General features: G+C 40.0%; 1 protein-coding gene across 1 annotated transcript; it reads left to right on the top strand.

Moving 5' to 3' along the window:
• The first annotated feature begins 1,322 nt into the window (after positions 1-1,322).
• LOC140191527 (chymotrypsin-like elastase family member 1) lies at positions 1,323-22,853 on the top strand. The gene is made up of 8 exons (XM_072248977.1): positions 1,323-1,362; positions 4,450-4,517; positions 5,771-5,868; positions 8,487-8,612; positions 10,897-11,033; positions 13,335-13,480; positions 14,439-14,588; positions 22,461-22,853. The coding sequence occupies exons 1-8, from the start codon at positions 1,323-1,325 to the stop codon at positions 22,851-22,853; spliced, it is 1,158 nt and encodes a 385-aa protein (XP_072105078.1).

Consider the following 22,853-nt stretch of genomic DNA (forward strand, 5'->3'; position numbering starts at 1 on the left):
CCCTGCGGAATGCAGGGTGGGGGAGGGAAAGATGTGCTTAGTGGTGGGATCCCGTTGGAGGTGGCGGAAGTTACGGAGAATAATATGTTGGACCCGGATGGGCAAACAAACAGTGTGCAAAAAACAACAAACTGTGCAAATATATAAAGAAAGAAATAATAATAATAATAAAGAATAAATATCAAGAACATAAGATGAAGAGTCCTTGAAAGTGAGTCCATTTTTGTGGGAACACTTCAGTGAAGGGGCAAGTGAAGTTGAGTAAAGTTAACCCCTTTGGTTTACAAGCCTGATGGTCGAGGGGGAATAACTTTTCTTGAACCTGTTGGTGTGAGTCCTGAGGCTCCTGTACAACCTTCTTGATAGCAGCAGGGAGAAGAGAGGATGTCCTTGGTGGTGGGGTTCCCTGATGATGGATTCTGCTTTCCTACAACAACGCTCTGTGTAGATCTCATCTCTCTTTGTACCTATGCCATTACTTCTAACTCTGGACTACGGCCTCTGGCTATTTATCCTCCCCTTTAGAATACCCTGCAACCATCACGTACAATATCCTTAACCCTGACGCAGGGAAGGCAACACAACATCATGGATGTCTGAAGTAGCAGATGCACCTGTCTATTCCCCTCACTCTCAGGTCTCCCACCACTATTGCCTTTGAACTCTTGCTCCTCCTTCCCCCCCCCGCCCCCGACCTCGGTCAGCTGAATCCGTGACGTTCACTCTGACTGGACACCAAAGAGATACACTCACATACATACTAAATTCAGTTTCATTACATACAGGTCAATTGCTATTCCAAGATCACAAACACTGCACAACAATGTTCTGTGACATTATCACTCTTCACTACACTTGTTGTTGCAAAACAGAGTAAGACACCATTTCAGAAGGTTGGGGGTTGTGCTGGAATCAAAGGGTAGCTGTGCTGCTTGGACTTAGAGAGCTCCTTCAAATAATACAGTAGATTTGGCACAGGATCAGCAACAGGTCCTCTTTGCCAAATACAGCACATGGGGTGACTGAGGAAAAGATCCTGGAAATAAACATTATCTGCACTAGTAAAACAACATAAGATTTTCAGTTTTTCCTGACCATGACATACTTACCCTTTTTTATTGGAACAGAAACAGATGTCACCTGTAGGTTTTCTCATACTATCAGCCCCAAGTCAAATCTAATACTTGTCTGCTGACCATTACAAGATTGTGACTTTATCAGAGTTATAAAATGAGCTGAAAGTCAATCCACTTTACGGCAAGTGTTTGATACTACCTGTGCGAGACCATTCAGTCAAAAGCTTCTACACCACACCTGCCATGATGTTGCGACTGGCGATTTTAGCAAGTCTTGCCTTGCTTGGTAAGTACACTTTAATTTATTTTGCCAATCAAGAGAGTTGCTCTTTTGTAATGTCAGGGGTAGCTACAGCTAATACTGAGCAGAAAATTAATGAATCTTCCATATATATCCAAATATACGAAAAGAACTGAATTTCTGAGATGACAACCACTGGTTTTGACTTCAAAGAAGCATTTAAATATGGTGTTTAAGTATTCATTTCCTGCACCACCAATAGCTGCTTGCTATTACAATAGTTACTTGCTTAGGCTACTCTGAAGCCACTTCCCAAACCCCTGACCTCGACCACTAATAATTATTTGTAGGAACTTATGAGGATTGCTGATCCATGATTGCTCAAAACACAAGAGTATTGGGGATGGCACCGAGAACCCCAGGTCTGCTGGGAACAGACAAGGCTCTTAGGGTGGCACAGTGACATAACTAGTAGAGCTGTTGCCTCATAGCTCCAGCAAGCAGGGTTCAATCCTGACCTCGGGTGTTGTCTGTGTGGAGTTTGCATGTGCTCCGAATGACTGCATGGATCTTCTTTCAGTGCTTCAGTTTCCAACCACATCCCAAAGACATGCGAGTTGGTCACTGTTAATTTCCATAGTGTGGGTGTGTGGGAGATTTAATGGGAATGTATGAGAATAAAATTATGGTAGTGTAGAATTGGTGCACATTAGTGCTCGATGGTTTGCGCAGACTCAATGGGCTCTGGGCCTGCTTCTGTGCTGGATGATTCTATGGCTAATCAGAGCAAGGGCAGAGTTGTGACTTTGAATAAGGCACACAGAGACAGAGCTGTAGATGTAAACAGGTCTTCATTCAGGACAAGGACATCTTGTGGTAAAATCTCTGATAACCCCTAATTATAGCTACTATTTCCAAAAAATGCTTGCACATCCTGCAGATTTTCATTCAAATTACATAATATTCTGACTCAGAAATATATCACTGCATCTTCGTGAACACTCAGCCTAAATCCTGGACCTCCCTACTCAACATCACTTAGTATAAATTAGCAATCCACTCAGGGCACCAGGCGGACTGCAGCAATTCAAGAAGATGGCTCGGCTTCTCAATGCTAATTAGGGGTGGGCAATACATTCTGGCTTTGCTAGCAATGCACAGATTCCAATAAATAAGTAAGTACCAGACCACTGCCATTTCCAATACAAACAAATCATGTGAAGCATACCCCCCCCCCCAGTGGCTGAGCCAAATGTAAACTTGAAGTAATTGACACCCAAGACAGCACCTTCAGGAAATCTAGTAAATCACATCACCAGCATAAGAGACACTGCTTCATCATTTCTGCCTCCACTTCTGATATCAGATTGGAAATGGGTGAACACAAGAACTGCTCACCTACACTCCAACACAAACCCCAGTGCACCATAGAACAGTATGAAGCCCCAGTATAACTGAATCCTGGCAAATTTTCTATATTTCCTGGTACCTAATCAGTCCGAATCTGCAGGTTGTAGATGAACAATTCTTGAGTTTGTCCATTTCCAAGCTGATAACAGAAGTGGAGCGGGACTGATGATGCATGATCTAGCTTTAGACCTGCAGGCAGAATCTAAAGTGTAAGTGCACCCTCTGCTGTCTGCAAGGTTCTTGTAGGTCTGCCTCATTTAGTTGCCAAGGGAAAGAAGTTCACAGCACAAAACTGTCCACAGTAAGTATAAACAGACAATCCTCTCAGATAGGGCACAAGAATGGGTAATGCAGTAGAAATAGTGCATTAAGCTTTCCTTAGACTGGAATTGGATGATATATATGTATTTAACATATGGGTTTAAGGCTCAGAGCTGGGCTCCCTACACTAGTAGCATTCCAGCAGCCACCATCCTAACATTGAGAGATAGCAATATTTTTTACGTAGTTTCTTTTATTTGCCTGTTTAGCTCAGCTGATTTCTTAGAACTAGAGAGGCTGGTTTTGATGTTGTTACCTCATTGTGGATATTGTATTGCAGAAGGACGTGACTATGGAGGGTCAACCCAGTAAGCACACTGATTCATCTGCAAAACGCTGGAGGAACTCAGCAAGTCAGGCAGCGTCTATGGAGGGGAATAAACAGTTGATGCTTCGAGCCAAGACCCTTCATCAGGACCTGATGAAGGATCTCGGCGCACAATGTCAACTGTTATTCCCCTTCATAGACGCTGCCTGATTTGCTGAGTTCCTCCAGCGTTTTGTTTGTATTGCTCAAGATTTCCAGCACCTGCAGAATTTCGTGTTTACATTTATTAACATGAATTCCTGGAATAACTTAAGAACAAAGACCTTAGGATCTTTCCTTATGGGTGAACTAGATACTACCAATTTTTATTGATGCCCCATAAGATAAGATAGGTGTGGACACAGCTCAGCATATCACAGGGACCAGCATCCCCTCTACAGCAACACATACAAAATGCAGGAGCCTGTGGATTTTGTCTTCATTTCTCACTGCCTCAGTAAAGCAACCAACATAATTAAAGACTCCACCCACCCAAAAATTCTCTCTACTCCCTTCTCCCATTGGGCAGAAAGTACAAAAGCCTGAAAGCAAGTACCACCATGCTCAGGGACAGGTTCTACCTCACTGTTATCAGACTTTTGATGGACCTATTCTAAGTTAAGATGGTCTCTTGGCCTCACTATCTACCACGTTATGTTCTTGTATTTTGTACTTTAACTATACTGCACTCTTTTGGTAGCTTTTACATTTTATTCTACATTGTTATAGTTTCACCTTATTCTAGTTTGTTACACCGTGTAACAATTTGATCAGTAATTTAAGCAGTATGGAAGACAAACTTTTCACTGTATCTTGGTACATGTGACAATAGTAAACTAATACCAATACAAATAAATGGACTTCTTCTACAATGACCTTTTTAACCTTATAGCTTAGAAGTAAGATGAATAGAAGAGTTCCACAGTTTAATGATTTGATCTGACCTTCTCTGGGAACTATTGAAGTTTGATTTTTCACAATGCTAATTGGATACCATGCCTTTTACAGATTTCACAAATACACAGATTTTAAGACTGCATAAGTTTCTCAGTAAGGATTATAATGAAAACATTTCATTTTCTTAATGTATACAGGGCTCTGTTTAGAAGACAAACGAGTCATAGGAGGGACTGAGGCAAATCGCAATGCTTGGCCATGGCAGGTGTGAATGATTAAACTTTTCCAGTACAACATTATTATATGCATTCTTTAAATTCCCAGAGAAAGAAATTATTTGTATTATTAAGCCTCTTCATCAGTTTCCCCATTTTCTGAAATGCTCCCACAACAGAAAAAACATAGAAAGCAATACGAACTTTGAAATAAATTTCAACTAAGATAGAAATACTGTAAATGACCAAATTATTCTCATATAAAATTTCAGTGATTTCATATCTCTGTTCACCTGTGCATCATAAAAAGTGAATAGATATTTTTTAAGCAATATGTAATAGAAATAATGATTATACGCTAACAAACATATCCTGTTCACTGTTACTGAATATTCATCAGGAACAGGATTGCTAGCCGGTTACTCATCCATAACCCAAGGACTCTGAGGCAACCTGCATCTCCCTTACCCCTTGGTTGATTAGGGCATCAATGGAGAGAAGGCTGAAGAATGGGGTTGAGAGGGATAATAAATCAGCCGTGATGGAATGGTGGAGCAGACTCAAAGGGCTGAATGGCCTCATTCTGCTCCTATGCCTATATGGTTTTATGGTTTATCTCAGCTGAGACCAGCTTACTCAGCACAGGCCGTCTTAATCTAGATAACCCAATATCTTCCCACATACTTTTTTCTCCAACATTCTCTTGTGTTCACAGTGCCTTCTCAGGACAATTCCTACATATCTGCATAAAAATACAATATTTCTGCAAGTTCCACAGAATAGAACGTCAACCACCAGTAACAACTCTCTCCTCAAAATCCAATGCTGAATAGTAACTTTACCTTTTCAAAGGGATCTCAAAGACAGGCAAAGTAAATAGTAAAAAGTATTTTACTGTACTGATGTGTAGACAACCATGTATAAAGACCAGAAGCAGAAATATGCTTTAGATGTAAGCGCATCATCTCTCTGTAATACATCTACCAGATGATCATAGTACTGGAATTGATGTAACTAAGTTTTTCAGTGAGAAGTATGATACACTTCAAGGCAGTATATGGTAATATTATATACACTTTGAACATAAATTTTACTTTGATTTTGACTTTGAGCCAATTCAATACTAAATACTTACCATTTAATTCAAATTTAGGATTTTTATTTGAAGGATTTAGTATTTTTTGACATAGGACTATTTTCACACAGATTTTCTAGCAACATTTTCTGCATTAATATTAAGCTCTATGTGTTTTGAAATATGATTTTAATATACAGGTAGTCCAGCCTTTTATCTCTTTAACAGGTTTCCCTTCAAGGTTACGTTGGTTACTGGTACCACACCTGCGGAGGGACTTTAATTCGCCAGAGATGGGTGCTGACTGCTGCTCACTGTGTAGACAGGTGAATGGTTTTGATTGGTATGATTTGTCTCTGACACCTATTCCCTGAGTTCAGTCTGAACCACTGCAAGTGGAGAAAAGCTAGTCAAAGCAAAAAGAACAACGTAACCCAAAACCCCTTTAAAAGTTTCTCAATGCTGAGTAAGTGCAAACACTACATACAGCATAAGATACAGTAAATTTCAAGGGGGCACAGGAAATATCACTGGTGAGCCAGTCCAAACCATCAGGATTTCCAAATAATTGGATAGTCAATTATCAAATTTTACTGCATTACAAGAAGCAGCCAAAGATTATGGCGTAAAATACTGGAAAATACCATGCGCTCATATGACTCCTGTAAGTTTTAACTTTCGATTATAATTGTAATTTCAACTGATACTTTTTTCTAGCTCAGACTCTAAACACAACTCACTCTGATCATCAAAGAAGCTATTTTTCCACTGTACAGATATTAGCCCTGTCCATAGTTTCTTTGCAGACCACCGTTTAAATGTAAGTATTATTCTCCACACCACTCACCCAAGCAATCAATCAGAGGAGTCTGTTCCTGTTCATAAAAGTGATGAATTGTGTTTACAGTTTCCTTGCAAGCCCTCAACCCTCCATATTTTATAATACAACATTCATTAACATACAACAAAATCATTACCCACCCCTGATTTTGATTGTATCAGCTTTATCTTAATCTTGTCAATTTGTTACAAATCTGTGAAATGGTTCTCTTTCAATCCAGTGTCAGTAAATTTGTCTATTACTCTCTCAAAGGAAGGTAATTGCATTGAATGTTTTGACCACTATCACATTGAGGTGTTCTGATGATAAAAACTCTGGGTTTATCAATATTTTGAAAAGTTAATTCCAGCAAATAGTTGAGCCTTAATATTTACAAAAGCTTTTGGAGGTGAATCCAGACCTTGCAGAACCATGGGTGTTCTTTGTGGATTTATAAGTTTCAAGGCGAGTCAGACTACAGTAGTTCAAAGGAGACCATTTCCTTCAGCTAATGCCTATTTTAAAAGTTCATTTAAAAGCCCATTGTTTCCTTGGAACTTGCTGAAATATGAAGCTTTGTCAATTTTTACATATCTTGCTGGTTTATTTTGAGTTAAATGTATTCTTGCTGAAGGTTTGCCTGCACACTCTGACAAATTAACAGCAAGACTACTTTGAATGGCTAACATTTCCAAGTCTGTGCGGGTTTCACAACATTTTGTGAAAATATTCTCAAACTTTTTTTACCTTTGTGGTTTTGAAATCTGTGTGCTCTGTCTTCTTCTTTTGAAGCAATTGATTCTTCCCTCCCTCCCCTCACTTTCTCCAGTTCATTACCTTTCCAGCCTGACTGTTCTGAATACTTCACAAGAACCATGAGAAATGGCCATTCCGCTTTCAAGTTCATTCTTTCCACAAACATGCACTCCCTGAATAAAAATCTTACAAACTTCCAATAGAAATCTTGAGGGATTTATGCACATGATTTTTCAGTAATCTATCCCATAAAACAAGGATGCTTATTTACCATCAATAATTTTTCATGCTTTCCAGCAAAATATACTGCAAAGCCTTTGTGACTGAGAACTAAATAAAATCAGTTTCTTAAAAAAAGCAAAGAAAATTGAAATGTGGATTGCCCACCATTATCAATGAGTAGCGATGTGCCAGCAAAATCACGGAAGTGCCAGTACCTTACCCGATTCTTCTTCAGTGATCTTGACCATCTTTTTGACAAGCAAGAAATATCTAATTAAGAAACACTGCTTGAAATTTAGGCTGGAATAGTGGAGCATAGGGAGTCAAGTCAGTTCCAACCAAGGATGTGAAGAACTGATTTTTTTAATATGCCTATGCATAAGTGACATAATTGCTAGACTTTCTGCATGATCATGTCAAGTAACCATGTGTTACTTGCAGGGTCAAGCTTTAAAGTGTTATTCCCTACTACAGTGACAGCCCAGTGGCAGTTCTCAACATTATCTGCAACTTCAAACAAATGATTTGGTGGAACTTGGCTTCAAGTGGCTGGTTGGAATAGATACAGGCGCCAAGTGTCTCAAACAGAATACAGGATACACTGCAAAGATTGGTGGGTTTGGGCTTAATATATACTGCCCTTTCTATAACATTAAAAATATTGATGAGGATTCCATGCCTTGATTCAGTGGCAAACTCCATGTGATTGGCTCAGAAAAGGGTGGGCCCTTTATTTTACGCGGAAGCAGGCTTCCATCATCCTATTAAAGCCTAGTTCTGCATTGGGAACCATGCTGTTTCTTCAGTGCAAATGAGTTCTTAGTTGTTGCAGCCCCATAATCAAACATGATTTGCACATCAATTGACATCAGTACTTCACACCCAGCAATTCTCCACAAAAGCACGTCAAATGCATGAACGATTATGATAAAATTTATCATTGCATTCTATGGGAAATACCATAGTTTTTAAGAAATGTTATAAATTTTAATAATTTTTCATTTTAAAACTATTGCATTATACATCAAAGCTATAGCCTAACAACAGAATTTATGGGCTTTGTAAAATGAAGCCATCTGCTTTCCATATCACCTGTCCACCTTTGCCAATCCCTTTTGTTTGAAGTGACTTTTCATTTATCAACAGTTCCGATAGACCATACCGTGTAGTCTTGGGTGATCACAACATTTATGAGGATGACAAAACTGAGCAGTATATATCCGTACAAGATATCATCATCCATGAAGGCTGGAATGGGGATCTTTCAGTTGGGTATGTAATAATCTTATATTTGAGCTAAAATGAGTACTGTGCTGATATCAAAATCATTTTAAAATCTAGTCTATTACTGCCATTACTTTAGGAAAGATTACAATCTCATAAATACACCATAACTTAATGATAACTTTGTGTAAAAGGAAGTATATATCCCATGGCAGTATAGCAGTTAGCACATTGTTTTATAGTGCCTGCGATCACCGGTTCTCGTCACTGTCTGCCTGCTCTCTCCATGGCCATGTGAGTTTCCTCCCACATCCCAAAGATGTATGGTTAGGGTTACAGTTAGTGAGTTGTGGATACCGGAAGCGTGGTATACTTGCGGGCTGCCCCCGGCACAGTCCTTGCTGATTTGATTTGACGCAAAGAATGCATTTCACCGTACGTTTTGATGTATATCTGACAAACAAAGCCAAACTTCCTTTCAAGGCTTTCTTTCTTTCACACACAGATTGTTCAGTAGTGTTCACTGGTTATACAGGCATACAGGTCCCACATTTTACATCGGTGTCACTGCTGACACAGAGAGTTTCTGCCTGTGTGTGTATGTCCTTTAAACAGAACATACATACTTTTATTAACACTGAAAGAGCCTGCTGATGCTGATCACTTACACTGATCATCGATACTTTTACTGAATCACATGACAGTGAAATGGCCTTGCATTCAGCATCCACAAGACAAAGGTTCTCTACTAATCTGCCCCTGTTGCACCAGTGTTCAGGATGACAACATGGAAAATAATGGACTACTTCCCACATCTCAGCGAGGACAGCCATTGATGATGAAATTTGCTGCTGTCTTCAGTGCACCAGTACAACATTTGGTCAATTGAGGAAAAGGGTATTTGAAGATCAAGATAACAGACCTGGCAGAAACTCGTAGTCTATTGAGTAGCAGTGACCCCTGACTCTCCTAGATGTTACTGCAGCCATCTTAAGACACTGGAAAGACACCGCCTGTACTACCTTTGTAAAATCCTCCAAATTTACTGGAAGGATAAGTTACAGCTATATAGGACCCCGATCAGATACAGCTATATAGGACCCTGGTCAGATACAGCTGTATAGGACCTGGTCAGACCCCACTTGGAGTACTGTACTCAGTGCTGGTCACCTCACTATAGGAAGGATGTGGAAGCTATAGAAAGGGTGCAGAGGAAATTTAGAAGGATGTTGCCTGGATTGGGGAGCATGCCTAATGAGAATAGGTTGAGTGAACTCGGCCTTTTCTCCTTGGAGCGGCGGAGGATGAGAGGTGACCTGATAGAGGTGTACAAGATGATGAGAGTCATTGATCGTGTGGATAGTCAGAGGTTTTTTTTCCCAGGGCTGAAATGGCTAACATGAGAGGGCACAGTTTTAATTTGCTTAGAAGTAGGTACAGAGGAGATGTCAGGAGTAAGTTTTTTTATGCAGAGAATGGTGAGTGCGTGGAATGGGCTGCTGGCGACGGTGGTGAAGGCGGATACGATCGGGTCTTTTAAGAGACTCCTAGACAAGTACATGGAGCTTAGAAAAATAGAGGGCTATGAGTAACCCTAGGTAATTTCTAAAGTAAGTACATGTTAGGCACAGCATTGTGGGCCGAAGGGCCTGTATTGTGCTGTAGGTTTTCTAACCAATGTTAGTATCCTCTCCCAGGGCGATATTTCCAGTAATAAGATCCTAGTTACACTCAATCAGCTACAGTATGTCTCATTTGTTCATATGCTCAACACCACATTCCCAAAATAGACGTATTTTGAAATACAACATTCCCATTGACTGCTGTGAGTCTGTATTCCATGGCCAATCAAAACAGAGAAGGAGATAGTATTGAGAGCCTTGAGTCCATGTATAGGGAGGCACATGGGAGCCCCATGTAAACAGCAGAAGAAACAGACCAACTCATGAACTACCAACCTACACACACCATCAGCCACCACTTGCCCCATCAGTGGCAGAGACCGTGGTTCACACATTGGCCTCATTAGCCATCTCAAAACCTATAAACTGGAGTGGGTGGAAGTTATCCTTGATCCTAAGGAGTTGCCTATGAAGAACATGCTAGTACATAGTCCTATGTATGAGGTAACAGAAGGTGACTACAGTTTGATGAACAATATTCAAGAAAGGAGGGGTGAACAACAAACACTAAAATTGAGCGTAATCTTGATTATAGGACCTCAAATAACATTGTAAAGACCAAACTGTACTAGGTGATGCCTTAAGATAATTTGTAATATGATTTTAAAAGTACAATATAGACACTCATGCAAAAAACACTTTTATAATAGGAATGACATTGCACTGCTCTACCTGGCACGTGATGCTATCCTAAACAATTATGTCCAGCTTGGAAAATTGCCAAGTGAAGGTGCGACTTTACCAAATGGCTACCAATGTTATGTCACTGGCTGGGGCTACACACGAAGTAAGTAATTTGGGAATCATATGCATTTGTGTATCTTTTACGTATTTATAAATGGGTGGCATATGGTTGGCATGAACTTGATGGGCTGAAGGGACTTTTTTCTGTGCTATATTTCTATATGATTCTATCATAAAGCTTTATCAGAAAACAAATGCACCTTGAAATGCAAATAATGACCAGGGTTTTCATTTCCACCAAAATAGGTAATCTGCCCATAGGAAGGATTTTGAATCTTGTGGACTTTGCACTTTGTGGGCTCACTGACCTCTCCCATGGCGTTAGCCTGGAGGATTCAAGGAGAATGGCCTTAATAGGCTTTAGAGTAGTACAGAGTGGTCAACAGCTCTGTACTATTCTGTTGGCAATTGATATCGCACAGACTTCGTTGCTTTTTAAAATACAACAGGTCCTCCCTTTTCTCATAGTTACTCTTAAGCAGAAATCTCTCATGCCCCGCAATGCTATAACATGAACAAAAAACAGAGCAACTCTGTTATGGTCATGTCATGGTTACATTAGTGGACTTTTGAAATATTCCAAATGTTAAAAGGCCTGAACAAATTAGATATGGCAAAGTTATTTCCCATGGTAGGGGAGTCCAGGACAAGAGGGCACGACTTCAGGATTGAAGGACGTCCATTTAGAACAGAGATGTGGAGAAATCACTTTAGTCAGAGGGTGGTAAATCTGTGGAATTTGTTGCCACGAGCGGCTGTGGAGGCCAAGTCATTGGGTGCACTTAAGGCAGAGATAGATAGGTTCTTGATTAGCCAGGGCATCAAAGGGTATGGGGAGAAGGCAGGGGAGTGGGGGTGACTGGAAGAATTGGATCAGCCCATGATTGAATGGCAGAGCAGACATGATAGGCTGAATGGCCTACTTCTGCTCCTATATCTTATGGTCTTATGGACTAAATATCCAGAGACCTGGATTATTGATCTGAAGAATTGAGTTCAAATCCCATAACAAAAATTGAGTATTCTAATTTAATTAATTAAATATCAGGAATGAAATACTAGTAACAGTAATGGTGAGCATGAAACTACTAAAATTTTAGAACATAGTACAGCACAGTACATTGTGGCCCTTCAGCCCACAATGTCTGTACTATGATACCAAGCTAAATTATTCCCATCTGCCTCCACATAATCCATAGCCTTCTAGTCCCTGACTTTCATATGCTTATCTAAAAGCCTCTTATTGTGCCAGCTTCTACCACCTCCCCAGGCAGCACGCTCCAGGCACCTACCACTCAGTGTAAAAATACTTACCGTGCACATCTTTAAACTCTCCTACTTTCACCCTAAAGCTGTGCTCTCTAATATTTGACATTTCTACCCTGGGAAAAAGATTCTATCTACCCTATGTATGCCTCTCATAAACTCTTGTCTCCCCTCAGCCTCTGAGGCTCCAGAGAAAACAATCCGACTTTGTCCAAACTCTCCTTATAGCTAAAATACTCCATTACACCCTCTCCAAAACCTCCACATCCTTCCTGTAATGAGGCGATAGAAATGTACACAATGTTCCAAAAAGAAACTAACCAAAGTCATACAACAGGACTTCTGGCCTCTTATACTCAATGCCCCACCCCCACTAATGCCTTCTTTACCACACTATCGACTTGTGTTGCCACTTTCAATGAGCTATAGACTTGGAGTCCTAGATCCCTCTGTACATCAATGCTGTTATGGGTCTGCATTTAGTGTATACATTCCTCATGCATTTGATCTCTCAAAGTACAACACCTCAGAGATGCTAGGATTCAACTTCATCTGTCATTTTCCCACACATACATGCAACTGATTTGTAGCCTTTGATATTATCCACAACTCTACTAATTTTTATGTCTTCTGCAATCTTACTAAAACAGCCCATTTACATTTGTGTCCAAGTCATTTATACATTATTATAAATAACAGTGGCCCCAGCACTGATCCCCGCAGAACGCCACTGGCCACCGACCTCCAGTCAGAATAACACCCTTCCACTGTTACATTCTGTCTTCTACGGTCACACCAATTTTTAATCTAATGTAATTAAAAATCCATCTGGTTTTATATCCTTTAACTAAGGTACAAGATAATGAGTGAAAACCATCAAATGGCCTTCAATTTACTTTTGATATTGTTATGTACATGAATCTGAAATTTAATAAAAAGATTGAAAAAGAAAGAAAAATATATTCTCATAGACAAAAGGACAATAGGGTACAAGATTACTATCTAAGATATTATGTGGACTATAATAATGATTGATAAAAAATGTAAGAGTAACACAGGATTTCTTCTTGCGATACAGACAATGGAGTAGTTAGTCCTACTCTTCAACAAGCTCCTATCCTAGTTGTTTCCCATGACGTATGTTCACAGCCTGAATGGTGGGGTTACTATGTCACACAAAAAATGGTGTGTGCTGGAGGTGACGGCATCATTTCTGGTTGTCAGGTAATAACCCTAGGTACTCTGAAGACATTGGCAATTTTGATTACTATGATTGCAATGCAAAGCCTTTATGCTAAAGCTGCATTTATTCTTTTCTACTCAATTCACATTTTCCTGGTTTTTTTTTTCTCGCAATGCACAGACATGAGAATGTTCAGGACTGGAAAAGACTATTATGGCCCATCCAGCAAGTCCTAAAGCTTAGATAACACCATGCACACCTCTACCTCTCTTCAACTTCAACTGCTTCCCTTATTAAATATTTCACCATTTTCCTCTTGTTTTTACTGACACCGCTTTCCCAATTGTTTCTTCAAAGAGCTTGAGATAGTTCAGTAGCAACACAATTGTCTCTGAATATCATGGGCTCCAAATGCAGTCCAGAGACTTGAACAATAATTGAGACTGGTGGCTAGTGTTGCACTAAAAGAGTGGCATGCTCGTGAAGATACCTTCTTTCTGCTCAGCCATTAAAATGAGGCATTGCTGCATTCATAGGTGGAGGTAACAAAATTCTTTGACTATTTTGAAAAGAAGCAGGGGAATTCTCCCCAGTGTTCTGCAGTCACTGTTTTGCAATCAACATAATTAAAACAAATTACCCTGGTCAATATCATAATTCTGTTTTTGTGTGCAAGTTAGCTGGAAGATACTTCAGGATTCTTTGAGGCCATGAAAAGGCCCACGTAAATGTAATGTTTGCATTATTTCCTGTGTTGTCCTTCTCTTGCTGTCAGCAAGCACTATTTCTTGTTATGTATTGCTCCTTCTTTCACTTCTATTTTCTTTTCAAATGTTTCTCATTACCTCAATACTATTTTCTCTTTCTCTGTTCCTTCCTCTTCTATTTTCTATAATTATGTCTCTCCTTGATTTCAATTCCCTTTATAAAATTAAATAATATCTTTTATAAATGAGTATGACTGATTCAAAATAACTGTTTTATCGATTTTCCTCAAAGGGAGATTCTGGTGGTCCTCTAAATTGTCAGCATTCTGGCACATACTATATTCACGGAGCCACTAGCTTTGTAGCTGCAGCAGGATGTGACACAGAGAAGAAACCAACAGTCTGGACCCGTGTCTCATCTTATATCAGCTGGATCAATAACGTACGTTCGCTTTTGTGGTTATGATAGATGTTTGAAGCTGAACACAAATATAATTTCAGACTACTTGTATCATGTAGAAATTTGGAGAAACAAGTAATTAACTTTTATTGACAATAATGCATTTAATTGCATAACAGTGCTGACACTTTGCAAAAGTTCAACCAAGCTAAAACTGTTTTGTTGATGATTTTCATTTGTACTCTGTGTCTGAGGCTTCTTGCTTAAGTGTCCAACAATAATCAGCCAGCATTGATGGATTCCAGTTGCCCTGATACTGTTTCTCCATGACTGCAATGTCCTGGTGAATCCTTTCACCATGCTCGTCACTGACAGTGACAAAATTTGCAAAGAATAAGTCTAAATGGGAATGCAGAAAATGAATCTTAAGTGGCATGTTGCACTTCATAGTTTTGTATGCTTAAACCAGCTGTGCAGTGTGCTGCTCTATAGTTGCTAGGAAAATTTTCAGCAACATCCTTGAATGCCTTCCATGCAATTTTCTACGGTCCCACTAGAAATTCTTCGAATTGCCTGTCATTGATGATCTGATCTGTTTGATTTGTGGAACAACAAAAATGCCTTCCTTAATCTTAGCATTAGTTATTCTGACTTGAATTATGAATTGAAATAACAAACATGGGTGATTTTTAAAATATGGTGCATGATAGGGAAATTTCATGGTGATCTTCATGATCAGCAGCCCAAAATCCATAAAGTACACCTAAAAGTATTCAGGAAGCAAAATCGTTGTTATCCAGGGTTACAGACATCCCACCTCTCCCGGAAGTTCCGGGAGTCTCCCACATATTGATAGTGGCTCCCTGATGCCCGCAAATTATATACAATATCATGGAAATCAATTTTTTTGAGAGCAAGCGAGAGAAAGCAAGATAGAGCAAGACAGCGACCACGAGAGAGAGCGCACGAGAGAGAGAGAAAGCAAGCGAAAGCGCGCGAGAAAGCAAACGAGAGCGCTTGAGAGCGTGCGAGCGACAACGAGAGAGAGAGAGAGAGCACGAGCGAGAGTGCGCCATGGCAGAGTGTTCCAAAAAAAAATAAAACGTACGTCACCCCAGACTACACTAAAGTGTACCCCTGCCTGATAGGGTCAAAAATAATGACAGTGTTGCTCGCTGCACTGTTTGCAACAGTGACTTTTCTATTGCCCATGGTGGGTTAAGACTGTAAAAGACGTGTTGAGGTGAGTTTAACAGGTGTCATTCATTCATTATTATAGCTAACGTTATTTAAACTAGCTGGTTAGCTGCTAAGGAGCTACTCTATCGCAGACATCCCACCTCTCCCGGGAGTCTCCCGCAAGTCTCCCGCAAATTGATGGTGCTACCTTCCTGAAATCAGTTTTTGCAGGGTGGGATGTCTGGTGTTAACCAATTATTTAAATCTGAACTTACTTACAAAGAAAGAAATGGATTGGTGGAGATGCAGAGATACTAATTAACACAATAGTCACATGCAAACTAGAGAAATACAGCCTCTAATAAAATTGCTACTAATACTAAACATCAGAGGTGCTGTTAGAGTAAAAACTGAGTGAAATCTCTTGAGAGGAGTGTATGTATGGTTTTCCCTGTTCTTCTGTTGAAGTTACAGTGGGGGTTTGGGAGATCCTTGTGGAAATTCTACCGACCTCCAGCTTACCCAACACATTCCTGTTCAGACTCAAGTCTAATCAGTTCAGAAAAATTAATGACAATTATGTTTGATTTTGCAGAAAATCGCTTTATATTAAAAGCTGAATTACAATGGACAACATGCAGCTTACAACAGATACATTTAATTCCACTAATTGGATCAAGAAACAGCAAGAAAACAAAAAAAAATAAAATGCATTAATTTTTTCCTGTTTGTTGCCTTGTGATGTTAATACATAACTTATAAAAAGAAAACATGGTGCTCTCCACTCAATGAAAGACATCCTCTTTGTTCTATCCTAGTTTCTCCTTCTCTGTGACCTATAACATGCTTCTTTTCGAACATTTCTTAACTCTGATGAAATTTTACTGACCTGAAATAGCTCTGTTTCTCTCTCCACAGGTGCTGCCTAACCTGCTAAGTATTTCCAGCATTTTCTGTTTTTATTTCACATTTCTAACATCGACAGAAATGCTTTTCACTCTATTGATAATACTTTAAATGAAAACAATCACAAAAGTGAGGTGCCTTTCTGTGACAATAACCAAACAATCCTGAATGGCTCATAATGAATGTAAATGTACTCATTTTCGGTCAAGAATGTGGTATCGAAACCAATTATGGAGGCTGAGAGCATCTGTCTCACTTCCAATTGTAAATTGAGCTTCTGCGCTCAATTACTTGTCGCTTTGGCCAATGTTATTGAATGGCTGTGTGAAAAGGGAGAATTTCAGTCTAACCTTGACAGTGGTCTAATTATTGGAATTATTCTGAGGGACAGTGTAAATTATCCTTGATTGGAAAGATTAATCAAGGGCAGACAGTGTGTCATGTTTGATTAACAAATTAACTTTTTAGGGAATAAGCAGAATCAAAGGATATAGCATATTTAATATAATCTACATTTTTTTTGCCAAGGCTGTTGACAAATTCTTGGTAGATTCAGCAGGCTGGGCAGTGAAAGTTAATGGGATCCAAGGGAAATGACAAGTTGGAATACAGTTCCATAGGGTTGGTGCTGAGTCCTTTGATTCTCATGGCATATATTGATGATTTAAACTTAACTACAAGAGCCATGAAGTCCACAGAGTGTAAAAATTTGGCAGAGGGGTTGATATTGGGATAGAAAGCTGAAGATTACAAGAAGGCATCAATGCACTTGTCAGGTGGGTAGAAAAGTTTAGTTCATAAAAATGTGAAGTAATGTATTTTGAGTGATCAAGTGTGGCTGCAGAACATGCAATAAATACTTAGGTCCTGCCAAGTGTGGGAAAATGTAGAGTGCTTAAAGTGTATCTCCACAAACTCCTGAAATTATTAGGGCAGGTAAATAAGATGGTAAATATAAAGGCATATGGGAGACTTTCCTTTATCAGGTATATCAAGTATGCAGTCCTGGTTCACTTGGTGCCACTTTTACCTATGAATGGCAAGGTTCAGCAACTTCAGTACAAAGTCTAGTTGACAATCCACTTGAACACAGAGGGTGGTGCACCATCAGATGCACAGTCTTTTAGATGAGACATTAAATCAAGGCCCTGCCTCCTTTCATTGTTGAATGTGAAAAAAAAAACCATACCACTATTTCAAACTAATACATATCCCAGTGCCCTGGCCAGGATCTGTAACCTTTCACCCAACATACTGTGCACAAAGTCACTGGCGAGATTCCTACTTTACAAGTGCCAGGCAACAACATCCTGGCCATTTGTGCTGATGATGATTGTGGAGGAGATGTTGATGCCAATCTGAACTGACTGAGATCTACAAGTGAGTAAATTGAGGATCCAGTTGTACAAGGAGGTATTGAGACCTAGGTCTCACTGGGCCTTCATCGTTGCTAGTTCTAAAGCCTGGAATTCCCTGTCCAGCAAAACTGAGGGAGCAGCTTCATAAGGAAGATGCAGTAATTCAATAAGGTGACTCATCACTACCTTCTGGAGGAAAAATAGGAGTGGCCAATAAATGATAGCCTTGCCCATAACATCAGGATCTTGAACGTTAATGTTTCAAAAACTCCCCGATCTTGACTACAGAGCATCAAATTCACTCTATGCCAGTACATTACTGAATCAGTTGAAATACTTATCAAATACCAAGAGGTTATCAAACTAGTCAACAGCATAACTGAACTCACGAAAATAGGAGCCTACAGAATCAGTGAGACAAAGTACTTAAATTTCTGCTTTCTTATTGAAAATCTTTGAACCATATGTGTTGTTCACTTCATGAAGAAAACAAAGTACTTGAAAAAAGAAATTTAGTTCCAGTAGTTAGGAACTAAAAAAAAATCAATATTTGGCACTAGGACTAACTGACCTTTAATTATGGACTGCTGTTGTAAACCATTCAAGATTAATTTGTCAACAGGTCAGGTTTAATAAGATAATGAAAATCCCTGCTATACCAATTGAATCTATTTAATACATTTACTTCCCACTCAGATCATTAAACTGTGAAGACTGCCTTAAAGTGTGTTTAAATGGATACAGAAATGATTTCTTGTTGAATTCAGCTTTGCAGCACTGCCTTCAATATTGAATCGAGACTGTCAATATTTACACTGGAAAATGGCCATTGGAGTTGCTAGTCTCAGTGATGATTCCTCCCAAAATTTAGTGGAAAGCCCTTCTTTCCTACCATTTTTAAATCACTCTACCCCAAAGAGCAGCTTTTAACTTATGCATTCTTGGCAAAGAAATGAGCTTACTGCAAAATGATGTGGGACCCACAAGTTGCTGACTACTTTACAGAAATCTTATACATGACAGTTAGGCAATGCAGTGAATTGGATATGGGATTTGCACTCCTGGGGCTTAGTTCAAACTGGATGCAAGAACTCACAAGGAAATAGGAGCAGGAAAAGTCTGCCCTACTATTCAATATGATAAGATAGATAATCTGCCCTAGGAAGCTTCAACTCCTTCAGTGCCAATTACATACAATCCAAAAATCCCCAAGCTTTAAACATGTATCTACCCTCCAGTGATTCACTACCCCCTCCACAGAGGAATTTGCGTGCACCTTCAGTTTTAAATGATTGCCCTCTTATCTTGAATATAACGCCCCCCTTGTTTGAGAAATTCCTACTAATGAAAACATCTCGATGTCTATACTATCATGCTTCCTTAGGATTTTATAGAGTCATAGAACACTACAGCACAGAAAAAGGCCTTTTGGTTCATCTAGTCCATGCCAAATCATTAATCTGCCTAGTCCCATCAATCTGCACCTGAGTCATAGTCCTCACCTCCACTTACCTATCCAAATTTCTCTTAAATGTTGAAATTGACCCCACATCCACCACTTATGCTGGCAGCTCATTCCACACTCTCACAACCCTCTGAGAGAAGAAGTTTCCCCTCATGCTCCCCTTAAACTTTTCACCTTTCATTCTTAACCCATGACCTCTAGTTGTAGTCCCACCCAACCTCAATGGAAAAAGTCTGCTTGCATTTACCCTATCTATACCCCTTATCATTTTTATACCTCTATCAAATCTCCTCTCAATCTTCTACATTCCAAGAAATGAAGTCATAACCTATTCAATTTTTCCTCATAACTCAGGTCTTCCAGTCCCAGCAACATCCTTATAAATTTTCTGTGTATTCTTTCAACCTCATTTACATCTTTCCTGTAGCTAGGTGACCAAAACTGCACACAGTACTCCAAATTAGGTCTCACCAATGTCTTATACAACTTCAGCATAACATCCCATTTCCTACAATCGATAGCAACACACTCAAAATGCTGGATGAACTCAGCAGGCCAGGCAGCATTTATGGAAAACATTTTGGGCGGAGACCCTTCATCAGGACTAGAAAGGAAGGGGAGAAGTCAGAATGAGAAGGTGAGGGGAAGGGAGGAAGAAGTATAAGTTGGTAGGTGATTGATGAAACTGGGAGAAGGGAAGGGGTTGAAGTAGAGAGCTGGGAAGATGATAGGTGAAAGAGATAAAGGGCTGGAGAAGGGGTAATTTGATAGGAGAGGGCAGAAGACCATGAAAGAACGGGAAAGGGAAGGAGCACAAGAGGGAGGTGATAGGCAGGTAAACAGACAAGTTAAGAGTGAGAAACAGGAATGGGGAATGGTGAATGAGAGGAATTTGGGGGGGGGGCGCAATTACTAGAAGTTTAAGAAATCAATGTTTATGCCATCAGGTTGGGGGCTACTCAGACGGAATACAAGGTGTTGCTCTTCTAATCTGATTGTGGCCTCATCATGGCAGTAGGGGAGGCTATGGACTGACATGTCGGAATGGGAATGGGAAGAAAATTGAAATGGGTAGCCACTGCTTTTTCTGGCAGGCGGACAAAGGTGCTTGGTGAAGCAGTCTCCTAATCTACGTCAGGTCTCATCAATGTACAGGAGGCCACAGCGGGAGTACCGAACACATATATGACCCCAACAGACTCACAGGTGAAGTGTCGCTTCACCTGGAAGGACTGTTTGGAGCCCTGAATGATAGTGAGGGAGGAGGTGTAGAGGCAGGTGTAGCACTTGTTCCACTTGCAAGGATAAGTGCCAGGAGGGAGACCAGTGGGGAGGGATGAATGAACAAGGGAGTCGCGTAGGGAGCGATCCCTGTGGAAAATGGAAAATGGGGGTGAGCGAAAGATGTGCTTGATGGTAAGATCCAGTTGGTGATGGCAGAGGTTACAGAGAATTATGTGCTGGACATGGAGGCTAGTGCGGTGGTAGGTGAGGACAAGAGGAACACTATCCCTGGAGGGGTGGCGGGGGGGGGATGGGGTGAGAGTAGATGTGTGCGAAGTGGAAGAGATGTGGGTGAGGTCAATGTTGATGGTGAAGGAAGGGAAGTCCTTTTCTTTGAAGAAAAAGGACATCTCAGTTGTTCTGAAATGAAAAGCTTCATCCTGACAGCAGATACTGCGAAGAAGGAAGAATGAAGAAAATGGAATGGCATTTTTACAAGTATCAGGGTGGGAAGAGGTATCGTCTAGATAGCTGTGAGAGTCAGTGGGTTTATAAAATATATCATTAGGTAGACTGTTTCTGGAGATGGAGACAGAGATATCGAGAAGGGGGAGAGAGGTGCCAGAAAAAGACCAAGTCAATTTGAAGGCAGGGTGGAAGTTGGAGGTGAAATTGATGAAATTGATGAGCTCAGCATGGGTGCATGAAGTAGTCCCAATGATATCACATAGGAAGAGTTGGGGAGCAATGCCAGTGTATGCCTGGAACATGGACTGTTGCACGTAGCCGATGAAAAGGCAGGCACGGCTGCTGGCCTGGCCTGGCTATGAACGCTGCCTCACTTTTTTAATATATACTATTTCTGCTTTTGCGTGATTTTTAATCTATTCACTGTAATCTGTTTATTTTTTTTCTTCTATATTATGTATTGCATTGAACTGCTGCTAAGTTTACAAATTTCACAACAAATTCTGGTGATAGTATACCTGATTCTGATTCTGATTCCTCCAGCATTTTGTGTGTGCTGCTTTGGATTTCCAGAATCTGTAGATTTTCTCATGTTCCTGTACTCAGTGCTTTGATTTATGAAGGCCGATGTGCCAAAAGCTTTCTTTACAACCCTATCTACCTGTGATGCCACTTTCAAGGAATTATGGATCTGTATTCCCAGATTCCTTTGTTCTACCGCACTCCTCAGTGTCCTAACATTCACTGTGTTAGACTTACCTCTTGTTGGTCCTACCAAAGCACAAAATTTCACACTTGTCTGCATTACATTCCATCTGCCATTTTTCAGCCCCTTTATTCAGCTGTTCCACATCCAAGTGAATCTCTTCTGGACTGTCATGACTACAAAGATTGGTGTCATCTGCAAATTTGTTGATTCGGTTGACCGTTGATCTAGATCAGATAGCTGATCTAGATTATATAAATTGATTTACATGTTTCAATAAAATTATCCCTCATTTGAATTGAATGCTGCTTGTTTGGTCTGGTTTAAGCAGTGTATATGCATGGATTGTCCGTTGACTACATTTATTAAATCGGAATGTTGTCGGTGCGGAGAAATTAAACTTACTGCAAAAGCTTTGGTGAATAGAATCAAAAGTTTTCAAAAGGAATATAAGAAAAATGTGAGTTAAATTAAAGGTTTAATACCATAAATTAAGGATTTATGGGAGATATGGAAAATGCCTTACGTGCAGTCTTAACTTAAAAACTTGAATAGTTGCTGTGAAGCTGTTGCTGAGGAACATCATATGTTGTTGTTCTTAATTCCAGAGCCAGAGCAAGGTAAAAAAAACTGCAAGTTTTGTAGATATTGAATCGCTTAGTAGTGTAGGGGATGCTGAACAATGGCTGATACAAACACGTGCTGTCGAAGGTCATGTTGTTGAAACAAGTGAAAATGCTTTTCAAATTCCAAGGCATATTTTGACCATGCAAAAAGCGGAGCGCTCACAGGATGATGTGAACCCGAGTGACAGTGCATCATATGTCCAAGCTCCAAGTTCTGCTGCAATCAGAGCATTTTCTATACTTAATACCTCCTCTGCACACATTAAAATGGAAGCTAATTTAGCTGCCTCTATTTCCTTGATCAGTTTACTGGAAGTCATCCTAGAAAGCTTGTCAGAAGTTGCCAGCAGGTTGACTCTAAGGAAGGTTATCTAA

The sequence above is a fragment of the Mobula birostris genome, chromosome X (genome assembly GCF_030028105.1).
Source record: "Mobula birostris isolate sMobBir1 chromosome X, sMobBir1.hap1, whole genome shotgun sequence".
NCBI lineage: Eukaryota > Metazoa > Chordata > Chondrichthyes > Myliobatiformes > Myliobatidae > Mobula > Mobula birostris.

What these genes read in the sequence shown, in the direction of transcription:
- LOC140191527 (XM_072248977.1), top strand. Translation starts at nt 1,323, where the DNA reads ATGTTGCGACTGGCGATTTTAGCAAGTCTTGCCTTGCTTG. An exon ending in AATGGGGATCTTTCAGTTGG is followed by an intron (nt 8,613 to 10,896) that starts GTATGTAATAAT and finishes CTTTTATAATAG; the next exon opens with GAATGACATTGCACTGCTCT. An exon ending in GCATCATTTCTGGTTGTCAG is followed by an intron (nt 13,481 to 14,438) that starts GTAATAACCCTA and finishes TTTTCCTCAAAG; the next exon opens with GGAGATTCTGGTGGTCCTCT.